The 25068-nt window shown below is 36.7% G+C and overlaps 1 protein-coding gene across 1 annotated transcript; it reads left to right on the plus strand.

Moving 5' to 3' along the window:
- Positions 1-23770: 23770 nt before the first annotated feature.
- Positions 23771-24754, plus strand: LOC122479010 (olfactory receptor 6M1-like). Its single transcript, XM_043572893.1, has one exon. The coding sequence runs from the start codon at positions 23771-23773 to the stop codon at positions 24725-24727; it is 957 nt and encodes a 318-aa protein (XP_043428828.1). The 3' UTR covers positions 24728-24754.
- The last annotated feature ends 314 nt before the right edge of the window (positions 24755-25068 follow it).

The following is a 25068-nucleotide window of genomic DNA, read 5'->3' on the forward strand; positions in this document are numbered from 1 at the left end:
AAGGATATAAAATCAGTAGGCAAACGTTTTCCAACAAAGGAAAGCTTTCACTCAGAGGGAGGGAGGGAGAGAGAGAGAGAGAGAGAGAGAGAGAGAGAGAGAATTCCAAGCAGGTTCCATACTGTCAGCACAGGGCCTGCAGAGACACTGAAACTCACGAACCATGAGATCATGACCTGAGCCAAAATCAAGAGTCTGAGGCTTAACCCACTGAGCCACACAAGCATCCCCCAAATAAGTTTATAACTAACCACAAAAGCTTGCTTTCTTTTGGAGACATATATTCTTCTGTCCAGCGTTTGCCTGCAGGGAGTGTATTTGGATGGATACATGTGCTGGGCTCTAGGATTTGTTGCTAGAAAAGAAAAAAAGACACCTAGCTTGTGTGAGAACTTTACCACTCACTTGACTTTTTCTTTTGTGTGCTTTATAATTGACATGGAGCAAGACAGGATGTCAGAATCCACCAATGCTTTGACCCTTAGACTCTTCTCATAGGTGCTCCTGAGAAGTCTAAGTCACATTCTTCTCCCTGGATGACCCCTTGGGCAGGATCTGTCAGGGACAAGGTTCTGGTGAGGCATACAAGAGGCATTTGCTTCCTCCCTGTCATTTACACCCTTGCCTCAGTTTATCCACAGTCAATGAAGAGGCCCAGATGGCTTCCACATTCCTCCTATCTGAGATGTGTTATGATCCCATACTGGTGGTCGAAGGTAACAGGAAGAACCAAGAGCCACTACTCCCTCTTTGGGAGAAGAATTCATTCATTCATTTCTTCACTTATTCCATGACACTCATTAAGTTCCTAAGGCTCCTCAAAGGAGTCAATGGTTAAACTGTCCCTCAAGACAAGCTGGGGCTTTCCAGGCTCAGGAGGAGAGAATGGGTTCTTCAGGCTTCAAATCTGAGATGGACTGAGGCAGGGAGACACCAGGATGTTGTGCACTCATGACCCAGAGGAGCAGCAGGGACCTCAGCGTTTGTTGCTAGCCATGGTAGGGAGTTCAGGAGCAGGTCTTAATCCTATCTGCGGTCGCCAAAGGAGGGGTAACACGATGCTCAGACCCCCTTCAGAAAGGGAAGTCTAGGCTGAGTGTGGACTAAAGCAGTCATGGGCACAATAGGCAGACCAACCAGGTGTAAGGAATAGAGAATATTTCCAAAAACATTTCACAATGTCAGAATTATGTGTTCTTTATGCATTCATCAGTTGATGGGCACTTGGAACTTAAAATATCTTAACATATTTTGAAGAGTTACATATAAGACATAAAATTCTAAAGTTTCAAGATGAAAAAATGGGTATATCTCATTTGACATTTGTCTTGGCAATATATTTTTTCAAGATGGCAACAAAACACAAGCAACAAGTGCGTCTCCTTCAAACTAAAAATTTCTGCTTTGATGAGGTACTATAAATAGTCAAATTCAAAAAGAAAGTGAGTTGATAGATGTATATTCTAAATGCAAAATTGTGATCTTTAGAGATACCACATCAAAACATATTCTTGAATGACATGTGCATACAGTAAGGTTTACTAGAAAACACATTTCAAAGTATAGGGACCAATTTATGTATGAATATTTTCATTATATATATATGTGTGTGTATTAAAATATATATTTTTTCATACACACACACACACATATATATACATATATATATATATATATATATATATATAAGAGAGAGAGAGAGAGAGAGAACACAAAGTATATAGTTATAAATGTTTGCCCCAAATCATACAAAAATAACTTTAAGAAATGTATATTTTATTTTAAATTTGTACAATTTTAGATAATTGTACAAAGTACAATTTCAACCTACTTCCTTTACCATTTTGGCACGGCATAGAATAGTGATAATCAACTCCCTAATGTTTTGTTTATCTAAGAATATTTTAAATTCATCCTCATTTTTTACAGTATAGTTTGCAGATAAAGCATTCTCAGTGGATGGTTCGTTTGTTTTCACAGCTATATGAACATATGAATGCACAGACTTTAAGTTTACAAAGTTTCAGTTGAGATATGTCCTGACATTCTTATTAGGAATCCCTTGCATGTGACAACTTTGTTATCTATTATTATTTCCAAAATTCTGTCTTTGGTATACAATAGTTCGACTAAAATGTAAGTTTGTGTAGATGTACTTAAGTTCATCAGCTTGGAAATTGTTGAGCTTGGATTTGTAGATTCATAGTTTCCATTAAATTGGACAGCTTTTAGCCACTTTTTTTCACATAATATTTCTTATTCTTACTCTCTGCCTTTTGCTTCTGAGACTGACATAATGAATAGGTCAGCTTGTTGGTGTCACATAGATTTCTCTATTCATTTTCATTTAATCTTAGAAAATCTTTCTGTTGCTGATAATTGATAATTTCAATTGTCCTATCTTCTAGATTGATTATCTCTTCTACTTGTGCAAATCTTCTTCTGAATCACTCTGGTGAACTTTTAAACCTTATATATTATACTCTCCAACTCAGAATTTGTGTTTATTATTTTTAATAATTTCTATATCATTATTGACAATCACTTTATTCACATGTCATTTTCCTGAATTTGTCCACTTTTTCATTATCTCTTCGACCATCTTTAAAACAGTTGGTGTAAAGTCTTTGTCTAACACAACAGTTGTTTTAAGGTCTTTGTCTAATTAGTCCACTAACTGGACTTCCCAAGAGATGATTTTTATAAACTTATTTACTTCTTTAGCATGGGCCATACTTTCTTATTTCTTTGTAAGTCTTATGTATGTTTTATTTGTTTCTGAAATCTATACATTAGAATCTCATAATATTAATATTTTGAAAATCAAAATCTCATTTGTTTTGTTGTTTTTGTTTGTTGTTTGATTTCTTTGTAGGAGCTCTTTGTTAGGAATAAACTTGAGATATGAACTTCAGGTCCTCTTGTTTTTTTTTTTATGAGTAAGCACTTTTCCCTCAGTATGCAAATGACTTTTTAAATTACACCACATATACAGTTGATTTTGATGTCCTAATCCTTAAATAGCTGTCTCCTGAAAAAATTAAAAGAAAAAAATTGAGAAAAAAACAAAGATTGTCTTTTTTAATGTCCTGGAAACAACTTCAGGCAATAGTGATTGAGGAAATTGTGGCCTATCTCTAAGCTTGCACTTCTGCCATAAGAAAAATCTGTCCATAGTCAGAACACAGATGTTCATTTCCTTGCCTGATCAAAAACAGAAGACTTACAAAAAAAACTGCTAAAATTGATTCATGAGTTCAGCAAAGTTACAGGATATAAGATCAATTCACAGAAATTTGTTGCATTCCTATACACCAACAATGAAGCAACAGAAAGAAAAATCAAGGAATCAATCCCATTTACAGTTGCACCAAAAACCATAAAATACCTAGGAACAAATTTAACCAAAGAGATGAAAAATCTATATACTGAAAACTATAGAAAGCTTATGAAAGAAATTGAAGAAGACACATACACACACACACACACACACACACACACGAAAGATTCCATGCTCCTGGATAGGAAGAACAAATATTGTTAAAATGTTGATACTACCCAAAGCAATCTACATATTCAATGCAGTCCCTATCAAAGTAACACCAGCACTCTTCACAGAACTAGAGCTAATAATCCTAAAATTTGTGTGATACCAGAAAAGACCCTGAATAGCCAAAGCAATCTTGAAGAAGAAGACCAAAGCAGGAGACATCACAATCCCAGACTTCAAGCTGCACTACAAAGCTGTAATCATCAAGACAGTATGGTACTGGCACAAGAACAGACACTCAGATCAATGCAACAGAATAGAGAACACAGAAATGGACACACAAACTTATGGCCAACTAATCTTTGACAAAGTAGGAAAGAATATCCAATGGAATAAAGACAGTCTTTTCAGCAAGTGGTGCTGGGAAAACTGGACAGCAACATGCAAGAGAATGAACCTGGACCACTTTCTTACACCATATACAAAAATAAACTCAAAATGGATGAAAGACCTCAATGTAAGACAGGAATCCAGCAAAACCCTCGAGGAGAAAGCAAGCAAAAACCTCTTTGATCTTGGCCACAGCAACTTCTTACTCAACACGTCTCTGGAGGCAAGGGAAACAAAAGCAAAAATGAACTACCAGGACCTCATCAAAATAAAAAGCTTTTGAACAGCGAAGGAAACAATCAGCAAAACTAAAAGGCAACCAATGGAAAGGGAGAAGATATTTGCAAATGACATATCAGATAAAGGGTTAGTATCCAAAATCTATAAAGAACTTATCAAACTCAACACCCAAAAAACCAAATAATCCAGTGAAGAAATGGGCAAAAGACATGAATAGGCACTTCTCCAAGGAAGACATCCAGATGGCCAACCGACACATGAAAAAATGCTCAACATCATTCATCATCAGGGAAATACAATCAAAACCATAATGAGATATCACCTGACACCTGTCAGAATGGCTAACATTAACAACTCAGGCAACGACAGATGTTGGTGAGGATGTGGAGAAAGAGAATCTCTTTTCCATTGTTGGTGGGAATGCAAGCGGTGCAGCCACTCTGGGAAACACTATGGAGGTTCCTCATAAAACTAAAAATAGAACTACCCTACAACCCAGCAATTGCACTAGTAAGCATTTATCCACGGGATACAGGTGTGCTGTTTTGAAGAGACACATGCGCCCCCATGTTTATAGCAGCATTATCAATAATAGCCAAAGTATGGAAAGAGCCCAAATGTCCACACACGGATGAATGGATAAAGAAGATGTGGTATATATATATATATATATATATATATATATATACCGTGTGTGTGTGTGTATACATATACATATACATATACATATACATATACACACATGTATATGTATACATATACATATATATACATGTACATATATACACACACACACACACACACACACAATGGATATTGCTCAGCAATCAAAAAAGAATGAAATCTTGCCATTTGCAACTACATGGATGGAATTGGAAGGTATTATGCTAAGTGAAATTAGTCAGAGAAACACAAAAATCGTGTGACTTCAGTCATTGAGGACTTTAAGAGACAAAACAAATGAACATAAGGGAAGGGAAACAAAAATATTCTAAAAACCAGGAGGGGGACAAAACAGAAGAGACTCTTTAATATGGAGAACAAACTGAGGGTTGCTGGAGGGGTTGTGGGAGAGGGGATGGGCTAAATGGGTAAGGGGCATTAAAGGATCTACTCCCGAAATCATTGTTTCACTATATGCTAACTAATTTGGATATAAATTTTAAAAAATAAAAAAACAAAATTAAAAAAAGAGGAAAAAAACCCAGAAGACTTACTCAGAGGGGGGCTAAAATGACACACTATGGAGGCTTCTGAGCTCGCTTCATCCCATGGATACACCAAGAAAACAGGTACTTCTGTATAACTAACCCTGAAAATGAACTGAATAGCGGGAGAATAGACTTTCCACAGTTAATCTTAGAAAAGAGGCCACATCAGAAAGGGTGGAAGGGTTGGGAATCAAACCCCAGATGGGATATAACCACAAATGTGATGGAAACCACAAGCATAGAAAAAGAAAAGGATCAGATCCCACACCAGGCATCCCAAGGATTGGGGATCTGCACTGATAAGATTAACATGTTAACATCTGGCTATGAAATCCAGTGAAACTTAAGTGCATGAGCTTTTAGAATCAGTGTGACTTACTTCTGGGTACTTAGAAAATTAGTGGGATTAACTTTGGGAGAGCCAGAAGGCAATAGGAAACTGAGTCATCTCCATTAATGAGCTGGCAAAATAAGTAATTTAGGTTGAGACACAGTAGAGAGCAGCAGTTTGAAAAGTATCTGGGACAATGGACACGGGCTGCTTCAGTTATCTTGGCTATGATAAATAATGTTGCTCTTAACATAGGGGTGCATGCTTTGCCTTGCATTAGTGTTTTTGTATTCTTTGGGTAAAGATCCAGTATTACCACTGCTGGATCAGATGGTAGTTCTATTTTTAACTTTTCAAGGAAACTATATACTAAAAAACAGACTCTGTTTTTAAGTTTTTTTTTTTAATTTAAATTAAAGTTAGTTAACATATAGTGCAATAGTAGTTTCATGTGTAAAACTTAGTGATTCAAGACTTCCATACAGCAACCAGTGCCCATCATAAATGCACTCTTTAACCTCTATTACCGAACAAACGTGGCAAGATGGCGGCTTAGGAGGATGCTGGGCTCACTGCCGTCCTGCTGATCACTTAGATTCCATCTACACCTGCCTAAATAACCCAGAAAACTGCCAGAGGATTAGCAGAACGGAGTCGCCAGAGCCAAACGCAGATGAGAGGCCCACGGAAGAGGGTAGGAAGGGCGGTGAGGCGGTGCGCGCTCCACGGACTGGCGGGAGGGAGCCGAGGCGGAGGGGCGGCTCCCCGGCCAAGCAGAGCCCCCGAGTCTGGCTTGCAAAAGCGGAGGGGCCTGACGGACTGTGTTCCCACAACAAGCGCGACTTAGCGTCTGGGAGGTCATAAGTTAACAGCTCTGCTCGGAAAGCGGGAAGGCTGGAGGACAAAGGGAGGGAGAGCTGCTGAGCCCCCTGACAACAGAGCTCAGTTTGGCGGGGAACAAAGGCGCTCGCCAGCGCCATCTCCCCCGCCCATCCCCCAGCCAAAATCCCAAAGAGAACCAGTTGCTGCCAGGGAACTTGCTCGCTCTGCGCAAATACCCAACTCTGCGCTACTGCAGAGCCAAACCTCCGGCAGCGGATCTGACTCCCTCCCGCTGCCACAGGGCCCCTCCTGAAGTGGATCACCTAAGGAGAAGCGAGCTAAGCCTGCCCCTCCTGCCCCCGTGCACCTTGCCTACCCACCCCAGCTAATACGCCAGATCCCCAGCATCACAAGCCTGGCAGAGTGCAAGTAGCCCAGACGAGCCACACCACCCCACAGTGAATCCCGCCCCTAGGAGAGGGGAAGAGAAGGCACACACCAGTCTGACTGTGGCCCCAGCGGTGGGCTGGGGGCAGACATCAGGTCTGACTGCGGCCCCGCCCACCAACTCCAGTTATACACCACAGCACAGGAGAAGTGCCCTGCAGGTCCTCACCATGCCAGGGACTATCCAAAATGACCAAAAGGAAGAATTCCCCTCAGAAGAATCTCCAGGAAATAACAACAGCTAATGAGCTGATCAAAAAGGATTTAAATAATATAACAGAAAGTGAATTTAGAATAATAGTCATAAAATTGATCACAGGGCTTGAAAACAGTATACAGGACAGCAGAGAATCTCTTGCTACAGAGATCAAGGGACTAAGGAACAGTCACGAGGAGCTGAAAAACGCTTTAAACGAAATGCATAACAAAATGGAAACCACCACAGCTCGGCTTGAAGAGGCAGAGGAGAGAATAGGTGAACTAGAAGATAAAGTTATGGAAAAAGAGGAAGCTGAGAAAAAGAGAGACAAAAAAATCCAGGAGTATGAGGGGAAAATTAGAGAACTAAGTGATACACTAAAAAGAAATAATATACGCATAATTGGTATCCCAGAGGAGGAAGAGAGAAGGAAAGGTGCTGAAGGGGTACTTGAAGAAATCATAGCTGAGAACTTCCCTGAACTGGGGAAGGAAAAAGGCATTGAAATCCAAGAGGCACAGAGAACTCCCTTCAGACGTAACTTGAATCGATCTTCTGCATGACATATCATAGTGAAACTGGCAAAATACAAGGATAAAGAGAAAATTCTGAAAGCAGCAAGGGGTAAACGTGCCCTCACATATAAAGGAAGACCTATAAGACTTGTGACTGATCTCTCTTTTGAAACTTGGCAGGCCAGAAAGAATTGGCACGAGATTTTCAGGGTGCTAGACAGAAAAAATATGCAGCCAAGAATCCTTTATCCAGCAAGTCTGTCATTTAGAATAGAAGGAGAGATAAAGGTCTTCCCAAACAAACAAAAACTGAAGGAATTTGTCACCACTAAACCAGCCCTACAAGAGATCCTAAGGGGGACCCTGTGAGACAAAGTCCCAGAGACATCACTACAAGCATAAAACATACAGACATCACAATGACTCTAAACCCGTATCTTTCTATAATAACACTGAATGTAAATGGATTAAATGCGCCACCCAAAAGACATAGGGCATCAGAATGGATAAAAAAACAAGACCCATCTATTTGCTGTCTACAAGAGACTCATTTTAGACCTGAGGACACCTTTAGATTGAGAGTGAGGGGATGGAGAACTATTTATCATGCGACTGGAAGCCAAAAGAAAGCTGGAGTAGCCATACTTATATCAGACAAACTAGACTTTAAATTAAAGGCTGTAACAAGAGATGAAGAAGGACATTATATAATAGTTACAGGGTCTATCCATCAGGAAGAGCTAACAATTATAAATGTCTATGCGCTGAATACCGGAGCCCCCAAATATATAAAACAATTACTCATAAACATAAGCAACCTTATTGATAAGAATGTGGTAATTGCAGGGGACTTTAACACGCCACTTACAGAAATGGATAGATCATCTAGACACACGGTCAATAAAGACACAAGGGCCCTGAATGAGACATTGGATCAGATGGACTTGACAGATCTATTTAGAACTCTGCATCCCAAAGCAACAGAATATACTTTCTTCTCGAGTGCACATGGAACATTCTCCAAGATAGATCATATACTGGGTCACAAAACAGCCCTTCATAAGTTTACAAGAATTGAAATTATACCATGCTTACTTTCAGACCACAATGCTATGAAGCTTGAAATCAACCACAGAAAAAAGGCTGGAAAACCTCCAAAAGCATGGAGGTTAAAGAACACCCTACTAACGAATGAGTGGGTCAACCAGACAATTAGAGAAGAAATTTAAAAATATATGGAAACAAACGAAAATGAAAATACAACAATCCAAACGCTTTGGGACGCAGCAAAGGCAGTCCTGAGAGGAAAATACATTGCCATCCAGGCCTATCTCAAGAAACAAGAAAAATCCCAAATACAAAATCTAACAGCACACCTAAAGGAACTAGAAGCAGAACAGCAAAGGCAGCCTAAGCCCAGCAGAAGAAGAGAAATAATAAAGATCAGAGCAGAAATAAACAATATAGAAACTAAAAAAACTGTAGAGCAGATCAACAAAACCAAGAGTTGGTTTTTTGAAAAAATAAACAAAATTGACAAACCTCTAGCCAGGCTTCTCAAAAAGAAAAGGGAGATGACCCAAATAGATAAAATCATGAATGAAAATGGAATGATTACAACCAATCCCTCAGAGATACAAACAATTATCAGGGAATACTATGAAAACTTATATGCCAACAAATTGGACAACCTGGAAGAAATGGACGAATTCCTGAACACCCACACTCTTCCAAAACTCAATCAGGAGGAAATAGAAAGCTTGAACAGACCCATAACCAGCGAAGAAATTGAATCGGTTATCAAAAATCTCCCAACAAATAAAGGTCCAGGACCAGATGGCTTCCCAGGGGAGTTCTACCAGACGTTTAAAGCAGAGATAATACCTATCCTTCTCAAGCTATTCCAAGAAATAGAAAGGGAAGGAAAACTTCCAGACTCATTCTATGAAGCCAGTATTACTTTGATTCCTAAACCAGACAGAGACCCAGTAAAAAAAGAGAACTACAGGCCAATATCCCTGATGAATATGGATGCAAAAATTCTCAATAAGATACTAGCAAATCGAATTCAACGGCATATAAAAAGAATTATTCACGATGATCAAGTGGGATTCATTCCTGGGATGCAGGGATGGTTCAACATTCGCAAATCAATCAACGTGATACATCACATTAACAACAAAAAAGAGAAGAACCATATGATCCTGTCAATCGATGCAGAAAAGGCCTTCGACAAAATCCAGCACCCTTTCTTAATAAAAACCCTTGAGAAAGTCGGGATAGAAGGAACATACTTAAAGATCATAAAAGCCATTTATGAAAAGCCCACAGCTAACATCATCCTCAACGGGGAAAAACTGAGAGCTTTTTCCCTGAGATCAGGAACACGACAGGGATGCCCACTCTCACCGCTGCTGTTTAACATAGTGCTGGAAGTTCTAGCATCAGCAATCAGACAACAAAAGGAAATCAAAGGCATCAAAATTGGCAAAGATGAAGTCAAGCTTTCGCTTTTTGCAGATGACATGATATTATACATGGAAAATCCGATAGACTCCACCAAAAGTCTGCTAGAACTGATACATGAATATAGCAAAGTTGCAGGATACAAAATCAATGTACAGAAATCAGTTGCATTCTTATACACTAACAATGAAGCAACAGAAAGACAAAGAAACTGATCCCATTCACAATTGCACCAAGAAGCATCAAATACCTAGGAATAAATCTAACCAAAGATGTAAAGGATCTGTATGCTGAAAACTATAGAAAGCTTATGAAGGAAATTGAAGAAGATTTAAAGAAATGGAAAGACATTCCCTGCTCATGGATTGGAAGAATAAATATTGTCAAAATGTCAATACTACCCAAAGCTATCTACACATTCAATACAATCCCAATCAAAATTGCACCAGCATTCTTCTCGAAACTAGAACAAGCAATCCTAAAATTCATATGGAACCACAAAAGGCCCCGAATAGCCAAAGGAATTTTGAAGAAGAAGACCAAAGCAGGAGGCATCACAATCCCAGACTTTAGCCTCTACTACAAAGCTGTCATAATCAAGACAGCATGGTATTGGCACCAAAACAGACACATAGACCAATGGAATAGAATAGAAACCCCAGAACTAGACCCACAAACGTATGGCCAACTCATCTTTGACAAAGCAGGAAGAACATCCAATGGAAAAAAGACAGCCTCTTTAACAAATGGTGCTGGGAGAACTGGACAGCAACATGCAGAAGGTTGAAACTAGACCACTTTCTCACACCATTCACAAAAATAAACTCAAAATGGATAAAGGACCTAAATGTGAGACAGGAAACCATCAAAACCTTAGAGGAGAAAGCAGGAAAAGACCTCTCTGACCTCAGCCGTAGCAATCTCTTACTCGACACATCCCCAAAGGCAAGGGAATTAAAAGCAAAAGTGAATTACTGGGACCTTATGAAGATAAAAAGCTTCTGCACAGCAAAGGAAACAACCAACAAAACTAAAAGGCAACCAACGGAATGGGAAAAGATATTCGCAAATGACATATCGGACAAAGGGCTAGTATCCAAAATCTATAAAGAGCTCACCAAACTCCACACCCGAAAAACGAATAACCCAGTGAAGAAATGGGCAGAAAACATGAATAGACACTTCTCTAAAGAAGACATCCGGATGGCCAACAGGCACATGAAAAGATGTTCAGCGTCGCTCCTTATCAGGGAAATACAAATCAAAACCACACTCAGGTATCACCTCACGCCAATCAGAGTGGCCAAAATGAACAAATCAGGAGACTATAGATGCTGGAGAGGATGTGGAGAAACAGGAACCCTCTTGCACTGTTGGTGGGAATGCAAATTGGTGCAGCCGCTCTGGAAAGCAGTGTGGAGGTTCCTCAGAAAATTAAAAATAGACCTACCCTATGACCCAGCAATAGCACTGCTAGGAATTTATCCAAGGGATACAGGAGTACTGATGCATAGGGCCACTTGTACCCCAATGTTCATAGCAGCACTCTCAACAATAGCCAAATTATGGAAAGAGCCTAAATGTCCATCAACTGATGAATGGATAAAGAAATTGTGGTTTATATACACAATGGAATATTACGTGGCAATGAGAAGAAATGAAATATGGCCTTTTGTAGCAACGTGGATGGAACTGGAGAGTGTGATGCTAAGTGAAATAAGCCATACAGAGGAAGACAGATACCATATGGTTTCACTCTTATGTGGATCCTGAGAAACTTAACAGGAACCCATGGGGGAGGGGAAGGCAAAAAAAAAAAAGAGGTTAGAATGGGAGAGAGCCAAAGCATAAGAGACTGTTAAAAACTGAGAACAAACTGAGGGTTGATGGGGGGTGGGAGGGAGGAGAGGGTGGGTGATGGGTATTGAGGAGGGCACCTTTTGGGATGAGCACTGGGTGTTGTATGGAAACCAATTTGTCAATACATTTCATAAAAAAAAAATAAAAAAAAATAAAAAAATAAAAATATTGAGAACCAAATAAAAAAAAATAACCTCTATTACCTATTCAACCCATCCCCCCACTCATCTCCTCTTTAGCAATCACCAGTTTATTCGCTAGTTAAGAGTCTGTTTCTTGGTTTGACTCCCTCTCTCCTTTTTTTTCCCCTATGATGGTTAGTTTTGTTTCTTAAATTCCACATCTGAGCGAAATATGGTATTTGTCTTTCTCTGACTTATTCTGCTTACCATAATACTCTCTAGCTCTATCCATGTCACTGTAAATGCCAAGATTTCACTATTTTTTATAGCTGAGTAATATTTCATTATATTTGTTTCTTATTCCTCCTCCTCCTCTCTTTCTTCCTCTTCTCCTCCTCCTTCTCCTCTTCCTCCTCCTTCTTCTTCTTCTTCTTCTTCTTCTTCTTCTTCTTCTTCTTCTCCTAAGTGTTATTATTATTATCATTATTTTAATTTTAGGGAGATAGAGGGAGAAAACAGGGGACAAGGACAGAAGTCAGTAAAGAGTGAATCTTAAGCAGACTCCATGCCCAGTGTGGAGTTCGACACAGCACTTAACCCCACAACTCTGGGATCGTGACCTGAGCTGAAATCAAGAGTCAGATGTTCAAGCAACTGAGCCACCCAGTTGCCCCCCATTATATTTATATATCACATCTTCTTTATCCATTCATCATTCAATCGACATTAAGATTTTTCCATCCTTTGGATACTGTTACAAGCATGTTATAAACATGTTTAAAACATTCATGGGGGGGCATCTCATGTATATTTTTGAATAATTATTTTTTCTAATATTTGGTCAAATATTTAGTAGTGCAATTTCTTGACCATAAGGTAGTCCTATTTTTAACTTTTTGAGGAATTTCCTTCACTGTTATTCAGAGTGACTGCACAAGTTTTTATCCCCTCCAACAGTGCAAAAGGGGGGTCCTCTTTCTCCACATCCTAGCCAACACCTGTTGTTTCTTGTATTGCTGATTTTAGCCATTCTGACAGATGTGAGGTGATATCTCTTTGTAGATTTTATTTGAATTTCCTTCAACATGAGTGTTGTTATTTATTCATGTATCTGTAGGCCTCCATGCTCTATTTTTTGGAAACATGTCTATTTTGCTCAGGTTCTACGTGGATTAATCATTTTTGGAGTGCATAAGTTCTTCATATATTTTGGATGCTAACCTTTTATCAGATATGTCATTTGCAAATATCTTCTCCCATTCTGTATGTTATCTTTTAGTTTTGTTGATAATTTCCTCCCCTGTGCAGAAACTGTTTTATTTCATGAAGCCACAATAGTTTATTTCTGCTTTTGTTTTCCTTGACTCAGGGGACATATCTAGCAGGAAGTTTCAATGATTAGTGCCTGTGTTCTGCTCTAAAATTGTTATGGTTTTCAGTCTCACATTAAGGTTGTTAATACATTTTGAATTTATTTTTGTGTATGTTGTAAGAAGTGGTCCAGTTGCATACTTTTGCAGGTTGTTTTCCAGTTTCCCAACAGCATTTTTTGAAGAAACTGTCTTGTTTCCATTGGATACTTTTTCCTACTTTGTAAAAGATTAACTGACCATATAGTTGGATTAATATGTCATTTGTCTATTTTGTTCCATTGACTAATGTGTCTATTTTTGTTCCAGTACCATACTCTCTTGATTACTGCAGCTTCGTAATATAACTTGAAGTCTGGAATTGTGATGCTTCCAGCTTTTCTTTTCTTTTCAAGATTGCTTTGGCTATTCAGGGTCTTTGTGTTTCCATACAAATTTTAGAATTGTTTGTTCTAGATCTGTGAAAAATACTGTTGGTATTTTGATAGGGATTACAATAATGTGTAAGTTGCTTTGGGTGGTGTAGACATTTTAACAGTATTTGTTTTTCCAGTCCTTGAGCACGGAATTTCTTTCTATTTATTTGTGTCCTTTTCAATTTCTTTCAACAATATTTTATAGTTTTCAGAGTATTAAACTTTCACCTCTTTAGTTATGTTTATTTCTACTATATTATTATTTTTGGTGCAATTTTAAATGGTATTTATTCCTTAATTTCTCTTTGTGCTGCTTCATTACTAGTGTATAGAAATGTAACAGAATTTTGTACATTTATTTTGTATCCTGGGATTTTACTAATTTCCTGAATCATTGCTAGAGATTTCTTGGTGGAGTCTTTGGGTTTTCTATATAGAATATCGTATCATCTGCAAATAAAGTTTGACTCCTTCCTTGCCAATTTGGATGCTTTTTATTTGTTTTTGTTGTCTGATTGCTATGTCTAATACTTCTAGTATGATGTTGAATAAAAGTGATGCAGTGAACATCACTTTCTTGTTTCTGACCATAGGAGAAAATCTCTCAGTTTATCCCCAGTGAGGATTATATTAGTTCTGGGTTTTTCATACATGGCCTTTATGATGACAAAGTATTTCCTCTTATCTTACTTTGTTGATGATTTTTTATCATGAATAGATGCTGTACTATGTCAAGTGCTTTCTCTGCATCTCTTGAGAGGAGCCTATGGTTCCTATCCTTTCTGTTATAATGTGGAGTTCAACATTGATTGACTTGCAAATATTGAAGCATTCTTGCAGCCCAGAAATAAGTCCCACTTGATCATGATGAATGATTCCTTTAGTTTACTTTTGGATTCAGTTTGCTAGTATTTTATTGAGAATTTTTCCATCCATGTTCATCAGGAATATTGGCCTATAGTTTGTTTTTTTTTTTTTTTTTTTTTTAGTGAAGACTTTGGTTTTGTTATCAGTGTATGTTGGCCTCATAAAATGAATTTGAAAGACTTCCTGCCTTTTATATTTTTTGGCATAGTTTGAGAGGAATAAGTATGAACTCTTCTTTAAAGGTTTGGAAGAATTCACCTGTGAAGCTATCTGGGCCTGTAGTTTTGATTACTGGGTGATTTTTAAATTACTGATTAAATTACTTTGCTGTTTATCAGTGTCTTCAAGTTTTCTATTTGTTCCTGTTTCAGTTTGAAATAAGATAAATTTTCCATGGCCTCTCCCCTCCACTTCTGTGAAAGTGACTGGGGATTAATGAGTATGCCTCTAAGTGCATTCTACTCTGAGAGCAAATATTGAAAATGAAGTGAGGTTTCAAATGAGTGATATAAGTTAGTTCCTATGAGGCTCAATATATTTACTGATTAAATACTAAGGTTTTAAAAGGCTGGTAATTATGTGAGGTAAACTATGGTGTTAACCAATCTTACTTTGGTAAGTGTTTCACAATACATAAGTATGTCAAACAATCACACTATACACCTTAAAGTTACCCAAAATTATATGCCATTTACATCTCAATAAGCTGCAAAAAGCAAAAAAAACGGTACTTATAGTCATTTTTGTAAGAATAACCTTAAAGCATTTAAATAGACACCCAAATAACAAATGCTCACATGTACACACACACACATTAACACACACACAAATACATACACATCTCTCAGATTTGAAGAGAAGACTTTTCATTTCCAGAAAAATTATATTTTTTAATTTTAATTTGTTTATTGAGATATAATCGACCAATAAATTATATAGACTTAAAAATTGCAAGTGATGACTTAATATATGTATATGTTATGAAATAATCACCACAATCAAGATAATTACCATTGCATTATCACAAAATTAACATTTTATTTTTTTTGGTTTTGGTGGAGAATGGTTACTATCTATTCTCTTAGCAAATCTCAATTACTCAATATGGCATTATTAACAAAATTAACCATGTTGTACATTACCTTCTCATATTTTGTTCATCTAATAACAACTAATTTGTACCCTTGTACCAACATCTCCCCATTTCTCCAACACCCAGCCCCAGACAACCACCATTCTACCCTCAGTTTCTGAGTCCTACTTTTTTTATTTTTGTTTATGTTTTTAGATTATACATGTTTGTGATATAATACTGTTTTTATCTTTCTTTCTCTGGCTTATATTATTTAATATAATGTCTTCCCGGTTCATCCACATTGTCCAAATCACAAAATCTCCTCCTTTTTTGTGGCAGAATAATATTTATTGATTTACATATTTTAAACCATTCTTGCTTTCCAGAGATAAATTTTAATTGGTCATGTTGTATGTTTCCTTCAATATGCTATGGGATTTCTTTGCTTGTATTTTGTTGAGTATACTGCATCTATTTTCATCAAGGATATTAACTTGTATTTTCCTTTCTAGTAGATTCCCTTATGGCTTTGGTAAAAGACAATGCTTCTTCAATAAAATGAGTTTTGAAGTATTCTTTCCTTTTCAATAGTTAAGAAGAGTTGGAGAAAAATTGATATTAATTATTCTTGACTTGTTTGGTAGAATTCACTAGTGAATCTATCTGTTTTTGGGGTTTCATTGTTAGGAGATTTTTGATTACTGATTCAATTTCTTTACTAGTCATTTGCTCAGCTTTCTGATTTCTCATGATTCAATCTTGGTAGGTTATATTTCTAAGAGTTTATCTTATGCTTATAGGTTATCCAATTTCTTGCATATAACTATCCATACTTTTGTATATCTGCAGCATTGGTTTTAATATCACCTTTTTCATTTCTGATTTTGTTTATTTGCATATTATCACTTTTTTATAGTCTAGCTAAAGTTTTGTCAATTTTATTTTTTTCTAGTGTTTTTCTAGTCTTCATTTACTTTATTTCTTTACTGCTCTCAACTATTTCCTTCCTTGTAGTAACTTGGGTTTAATGTACTAATTTTCTATTTTCTTGAGTCATAAATTAGGTCGTTTATTTGAGACCTCTCTTAGTGGTGGTTGCACTAGTGTCTGATGGATGGATGCCAGTGGCGCAGCCACAGAGCTGGCACTGGTACATGGGTGCTCACAGCGTGACAACAGCTCTAAAGTCTGGGGCACTGGCTAGCTTGCAGTGGCATAGCTCCTGCTGCCTGAAACACGGACACATAAGGAAAAGCTGTGGAGCTGGAGTCTGGGTACATGGGGAGGTGTACAGAGCCAAAGTTTGGCACTCAGGCATACATGGATGAGCTATGACTCCTGTTCAGGGGTCCACAGGGAAGGTAGGGATATTCATAGACTTGGTCCTATGGTAACACAACAGCAGCTCCTTCTGAGATGATGGAGCAGAGCTGCACCTCACAGCCATGACTGATGGTTACTTCAGTGGTGAGAGATTTCAGTGTCCTCTGCAAAAGCAGGCAACTGGGGTCTGTGATGATGAACAATGCAGGGTCCCCATGCTGTGAAATTTGTGGAGAGTCTGTAGCTATTGTGAGATTGGTGGGGTCCACAACAGCCAAGACTGTGGGCTCTTCAGCAGAGGAAGCCACTCAGGATGGCAATGGCACCTGTTGCATGACAGATACTAGTAGCTTCCCCCTGTGTCTGTGTAGCCTCTCCACACATTTCCAGATCTCTTCACTCTGTCAGTGTCCTGAGTGGTCCTCTCTGTGTGGTGATTCTTCATATTGCCCTCCACTCTGTTGTTGTAGACTTTTAATTGGACTTTTTAGCTTTGCAAGGGCTACTTTAATTTGTTTCTTTTATTTTTATTTATTAATATAAACTAATTGTGTGGGGGTGGTGAATAAAGCTGATGTGTCCTATTTTGCTATTTTGCTTTGAATTCTTGATCCCTGTGCTGAATATTAAGGCAGAAGAAAATAAGAATTTAATTACCAAGTGTGTCATTTTCAGGGTAACTATGTTATTTCTTGTCTAAAGTGGGACACTGATGATGAGGCAAGAAAACATTATTAATAATTTTCTGGGATAATAGGCAGAACCCAAGAATTGCTGAGTCTGACAAATGAGGTTATGATATCCGACATAGAAGTTTAATGTACTTTATAGCAAGATAGTGATGCACAAATATATTTTACTTCTATTTGTGATGTTAGGTCACATAAAAAATAATCAGACAGAAATCATTCATTTAAAATTGTGCTTCATTGAAATATTTTTGATTTTTTAAAAGGTAACAAATAAATATTTTAATCAAGTTTTTATGTATTTTCTATATCAAGATAAATTACATTTAACCTACTTCATGTTCACAATGCATTTTCAGCACCTCTGCCTTATTATTCTCTTTTCCTTCCCCTTAATTTATTTTTTCTCTTATTGTCTCATGTTAAAATGCTCATACTTGTTATCATGCTCTTCAATTGCAATAACACTCTTATTTAAACACTGATCTCTCAAAAAATCATTTTATTCCTTTCCATGTCTGGTGGCCTATTGTTCTTTAGAAGAGCCTTATCTTTGCTTATATTATTTTCCTGTCAATAGTAAATACATTAGGCAACTGTGATATGTAAGATCCATTCCCAATACCATCTTTGTAAGTTACTTATCAACAAATAAATTAAAAAGTATGGAATAGACACATAGGATATACTTTATAATATAGTGTCATTGGGAAAAGCAGATAATAAAATTATATATAATTATTACTGTTAAAATTAAGATGCATGCATATAAAATGTTGATTATAATTATAAATATGGATTTGTATTTTCAAGTTTTCAAGTTTGTATTTTCAACTTTTCCTCAAAGTTATATTTCATACATCTTGTTGCTTTTTCAAATGAACTGTTTGAAGAGATTCATGACTTTCTGATCATGTGAGGTTAATGTGAAAACTGTGTGGGAATTCATAATAGCAACCATTATAGTAATATTTGATCACAATGCTGGATACTAAGCATAACAGTAGTGAATGCTAGGTATAGTTCTTGTCCTAAAATGCATAGCATTCTGTTTAGATAGATAAAAGTAATTACTACAAACCTGAAACCTGTGTGACAGCCCAGCTTAATGGTCACATGATGGGGTTCTGAAATCACAGCCATGGAGGTGAAATGGATTGGTAGTGGAGTTCTAGCAAAATCCCTTTTAAGGAGACTGTAACAAGTTACACCTTGAGGAAGAGGAAGACATGGAACAAAGTTAGGAAACATGTTTTTTCCTATGGAGCCCTAAATTGGGAGAATCTTCATAATTCATAACTTCCAAATATAACTTCTAAAAATGAGTTCTATTTTGGTTTTCACCAAGGGAAAGGATTGGAATAGAGAAAGCCACAACTATTCTCTTCTTCCTCAAAAGAAATTATAAAATGCATTTTCTCACAGTAGTTTTGCCTGTGTATAATTTCTCAGCTCCTCCTGTACGTTATGTGATTCATTCTCTCAGACGTGCCTCATTGAGAATAAATTGTCAGGTCATAATGTCTGTTTATTTTATTAGCTTTTAGGATAAATTAAAAATCATATGAACCCAGTTTCTTATCTGTTCTTCAATGACTTTGTAGCCTCCAAATTCTCTATTCCTTTTGGAAAGGGCCTTCACTAGGCTTCAGTATACAGTGAGAAAGTTTCATTTAAAATACTCTTTTTGAAAAGTAATGATTCTTACAGATTTTGCTACCGTTCATGAATAACAGCCGATACTGTGTATTTCCCATATTCATTCATTCATTCATTCATTCAAACATTAACAAAGTACCTCAACTACTTATTATATGCCACTATACTGTGTTCAAATACCCAGAGTGAATTAAGTATTTATTCTGAATAATTTCAACAAAAATTTATGAAAAGCATGAATATAGGTTAACGACACAGTGTGTATATGTATAATCTTCAGAGGACCCTAGGATGCATGTCATTTTAATTGCATTCAGAAAGAATACAGCTAGCTGGACATCTATATTAGGCACTAAACACCAATTTCATTTTACCTAAATGAGAAAGGTTCAGAGACTCATTTGTGAATTTGCAAATCTAACAGTGTTGAAAGAGAATATTATTTTTAGATCATAGAAAACTATTCCTGCCAGAACAAGAATACAATATACATTTACCAATAATTTGAAATAAAATTTTAAAAATGTAGAAATAAAATGGTGTGAGATCCAAAACAACACACAAGTAAGACTACCAAGAATACATAAGGGAATATTAGACAAATGAAAAAAAATGTTCCTTTTTTAATAAAATGGACTCATAAATATGAGACCTCCATCCATACATCCACACAAACTTATTTTGAGTATCTTATGGATCTTGCCCCTATCCAGGGCTTTTTTAGCAGTTAATTAATAGTTCCCATCTCTGACATAGACCTCACGTGAAATAATTAGAAGTTTGGGGAATAAATCTTTCATATTTATTAGACAGACACATTATGGTGAAATCATGTTTGCACTTAAATCATAGTCATCAACTGAAAAGTAATAAAAACAAATAATGGAGTACATATGCTCCTGATATCACAGGACAGAATATTTATAGATTTAAAAAAATTGCCTAAAACATTTTAGCCAAGTTTTCACAGAAAATAATTAATTTTACTTGAAGTACATCATCCTTTTAGTCTTAAAACTTCTCCTGGGAACAAAAAGTTCTCTTTGTACATGGGAGTCTCAGAAGAATAGACTCATTAAAAAGTTTCACAAACACAGAGAGAATGAAAACATGACTCCTTCCCACCCAGTCAAGCTCCCTGTGGGCACATAGGCTGAGGAGCTGCTTTTAAAACTGTTAACCTCCAAAACTATGCATCTGGAATGCATGGTGCTGTGGAATTGTCCTGTGATACTTTGTCATCACAAGGGGTTGGGACTGAACAGTTTTTATGTAAATCCGTGTTTCCTGGGCCCAAGAGTTCACTTTCAAAAGGAAAACCAGTGGTACAAAGATAGAAATTTCTTCTGCCTTTTCTTCATCAAAGCCATTTTTATTGGACAGGGGGCACTTGTAAGAAAGACTATGGGGTAATAGAGGAGGTTTACTGTGTATGGAAGGAAGATGAGGGACTTAACAAAGGTATTCCCTGTGTAAAATCATTTCTAGTAAGAACAAATGCACCCACATCAACTGTTTTACATTTGTGTGAAAGTGAGATGCTAGGGAAGTTAGAAGAATATTGTATGATTAGAAGTAAACGACATTTTGCTTTCAGAAAGTCAAGACTAATTTATTTTAATAAGAAATAAACTTCCATGCTCTCACACATCTTTTGTTGGGATGTCAAAAATTTCTCCATTTATGTAATATCTACTTTTCCCCTTTTCTTTTCTTAATGTCAGACCAAACATTCAATGTCTAGATTTGCTTCAAGGCAAATTTCATCAAATAGTTCTTCAAACTTAGGTAACAAGTGGATTTCTTACCCATTGTGAGAGAGCTTTTCTTTCATTCTATCCCTCCCTCTCTCCATCTCATCTCTGCTTCTGATATTCAGGCCTGTTGCCTGAAGTTAGATTATCAAGAACACTGCCTCACTTGCTGCTATCACTAAAAATATTAAATGTATATTTGTTAACCTGGGGCTCTGTCTAGTTTACAGTTCTTTCTAATCCTCTAATGTTTTATGTCTCCTGATGATGGGTGGTTAAAAAGAATTTGAGATTATGGATTACGGATAGAATATGCCCCATATGAATATCATTTGTGACAGTTAACTTTCTTCCCTTATAACTACTTTACAGAATTAAATAAAAATAATTATATGAATCTCTATTAAATTTGACATATTATTTGATGTTTTGCTCTGTCTAAATAATGGTATACTAGCTAACACAGTGAAATTATATTTATTGCTTTGCTAAAAATAAGACTCTTTAAAAATAGACATTATATTTTAAATATTATATTTGAAATATTTTGGCCATTTCTAAAATAAATCCAATCCACTATTTTGGCTGTAATTCAGCCTTCATTATAAAAAATTTTGCAATATTGATTCCACATAGGGGATTTGGCCTGAGATTCCATTAATAATATTGTTTATATTTTCTATAACGTATTTCTAAATAGTTAATTTACTCATGTACAATTAATTACTTCATTCATTCTGAAATATATAGAAAATATTATGTCAAATTCTCTTATTATCATATTATTTTTATTTCTGCTTATATTTCTAAAAGTTGCCTGCCAGAAAATTGATGTGATCTCTCATGTCATATAGTTTCATGACATTTTAAACTGATTTTTGACTAATTTTGTAATCCTTCTATTGATAAGATTTTCCACCATTAATATTAATGATTTTCTGCCATTAATATTAAAACAAATATTTCAATTACTTACATATGTTTCTTAAAATATTTATACCATTTCCTAAAATATTTATACCAGTGCTTAAATTTTTTATATCCTGAGACATTTTATGTTTTCTGTGTTTATGGAAAATTGTATTGGTTTTACATTCCAGTCCTAGATGTATAACAGTACCAATTATATATTAATGTTTATTAGTGCCATTCTTATTATTACAGATTTATGATTTTTATTTACACAATTTTTGGGTTTTTTTGTTTTTTGTTTTTTGCTGTGTTTGCCTTGTTATTGAACATGTAGATTATGTTTATCTTTATCCCTTTTTTTGTGGAGGAAATCACTTTTTATACCTCTGATTTTTGCAAGGTATATTATCTTGAAGAATATATTTTCTCTCTATAATTGTATTATGGTGCTTATTTTTTATAAGATAATTTCTCAGACAGGAGGATTCTTTATATACTTTTTCTGCCAAGTCACAGTATGTCTTTTCTGTAACTAATTCAGACACAAACCTTTAATCATTTTCTTGTTCTCTAATATAATATTTCAAAAACATAATTAAAAAAAATCAACACTTTTGAAAATAATAACACATACTTGTATAATTTTCAGAAGCAAAGTTTCAAGAAAAGATTCACCTTAATGGAATTCAGTACAATGTAATGAAAACGAAGGCTAGAAAGGAAGGGCAAGTTGAAATCTATAGAGATAACTGGGATTTAAATAAAAATTTTAAAAGGAATTTAATTTGCAAAACAGAATAAGCTGATTCTTTTTATTTTTCTGCCTTACTGGCCATTGGAGCACTGGAATCTCAGGTGAGACAATGTGGCTGCCAGATGTACCCACTATCCACGTGGCTCTTGAAACCTAGATGCACCATTGGCTTGAAGCTGGAGTCTGTACTGTCTATGTGCCCTTGTAACATCGGGACAGCCCAATCCTCACGAGACAAACACTGGAAGTAAATTGCTTCTATAATTACAGGTACCAACTAATCTTTCATTTGTGTATTTTATCAGAACACTCACTGGACAGGGGCGCCTGGGTGGCGCAGTCGGTTAAGCGTCCGACTTCAGCCAGGTCACAATCTCGCGGTCTGTGAGTTCGAGCCCCGCTTCAGGTTCTGGGCTGATGGCTCAGAGCCTGGAGCCTGTTTCCGATTCTGTGTCTCCCTCTCTCTCTGCCCCTCCCCCGTTCATGCTCTGTCTCTCTCTGTCCCAAAAATAAATAAACGTTGAAAAAAAATTAAAAAAAAAAAAGAACACTCACTGGACAAAGTTCTTATTGATAAAATATAAAGTTGTAATTATATATTTAGCACACCCCACCAAAGTGTTACAGGATATAAAAAGGAAAGATGGAGTTATCAAAATTGATTTTCATAGCTCTTCAGCTGTATTTTTGTAGGATATGGTATACCCAATCATAATATCAATTGTCTTTCTCAATTTTGCTAGAAAAAGTAGCTAAAATTTTATTTTAAATTTCTCCTTGATTTCTTAATTTGATGAATGATTCACCATTCTTTTTCCTATGCTATAACTCTCTGTACAGTAAAAAAGAGACACAAACATGGAAAGAGGGAATTGGATATTGGTGACTGAGATTATTCTTGTGGGGATACCAACCACCAGAGCTCTTGGGGGTCTCCTGTTCTTTATTTTTTCATTGGCTTACTTGGTGTCAGTCCTTGGAAAGAGCCTAATCATTATGCTGATTCTCATGGATTATAGGCTTCACTCACCCATGTATTTCTTCCTCAGCAATCTCTCCTTCAGTGAAGTATTAGCCACAACCCGTGCTGTTCCCAAGATGCTGGCAGGCTTCCTGTCAGACAGAAAGAGCATATCCTTTGGTGGATGCTTCACCCAGTCTTATTTCTACTTCCTCTCTGGATGTACTGAGTTTATCCTTTTTGCAGTCATGTCCTATGATCGCTATGTGGCCATTTGCAGCCCCCTTCAGTACCCAACAATTATGACAAGCTCACTGTGTGTGCGTCTTGTTATCCTCTCCTGGGTGGGTGGTTTTCTCCTCATTCTCCCGTCCACTGTCCTTAAGGTGGGGCTGCCATACTGTGGCCCCAATGTGATTGATCAGTTTTTCTGTGACAGTGCCCCCTTCCTCCACTTGGCCTGTGCTGACATCCACATCAGTGAGCTGTTAGACTTCCTCAGCTCCCTTGTCCTGCTCATCAGCTCCCTCTCACTCACTGTGGTCTCCTATGTTTATGTCATCTCCACCATTCTGAAGATACCCTCAGGTCAAGGTCAACACAAAGCCTTTGCTACGTGTGCCTCTCACTTCATTGTGGTCTCCATGGGCTATGGGATCTCCATTTTTGTGTATGTCCACCTCTCCCAGAAGAGCAGCTTACATCTCAACAAGATCCTCTTTATCCTCTCTAGTGTTCTCACACCCCTCCTGAATCCCTTCATCTTCGGTCTACGGAATGAAACCATGAAAGATGCTCTGAAGGACAGCTTGGCCAAGGACCGGAACTTCCTCAAGGGGATGAGGTCCAAGTGACATGACCCGTGAGAGTCAGTTTAATTCTGGGATCCTCAGCTGCATCCATGTTTCCAGCAAAGCCCCATGATGTATGTAAATTAACAAATAGTGTCTGCTATGAAAGTATTTTAATTTGATAACAAATATACAGGTTTCATGTGTATGTTAGATTTTGAAGATTTTGTTACAATAATTAATATTTTCATTTATAAGTGCTAATAGAAGGTAATGATAGGTAGGAGTAATAGAGGTAGTAGTATACTATTTACTAAAAATCCAATTTCAGATATCACTTGGTTAAAAATACATATATCATCTATATGTGTGTATTTGAGTTTATTTGTTTGGATTGTGTAAAA

This window comes from Prionailurus bengalensis, chromosome A1, assembly GCF_016509475.1.
Source record: "Prionailurus bengalensis isolate Pbe53 chromosome A1, Fcat_Pben_1.1_paternal_pri, whole genome shotgun sequence".
Lineage (NCBI taxonomy): Eukaryota > Metazoa > Chordata > Mammalia > Carnivora > Felidae > Prionailurus > Prionailurus bengalensis.

Bases quoted from the DNA above. Each gene is read 5' to 3' on its own strand.
- LOC122479010 (XM_043572893.1), top strand. From the start codon at position 23,771: ATGGAAAGAGGGAATTGGATATTGGTGACTGAGATTATTCTTGTGGGG.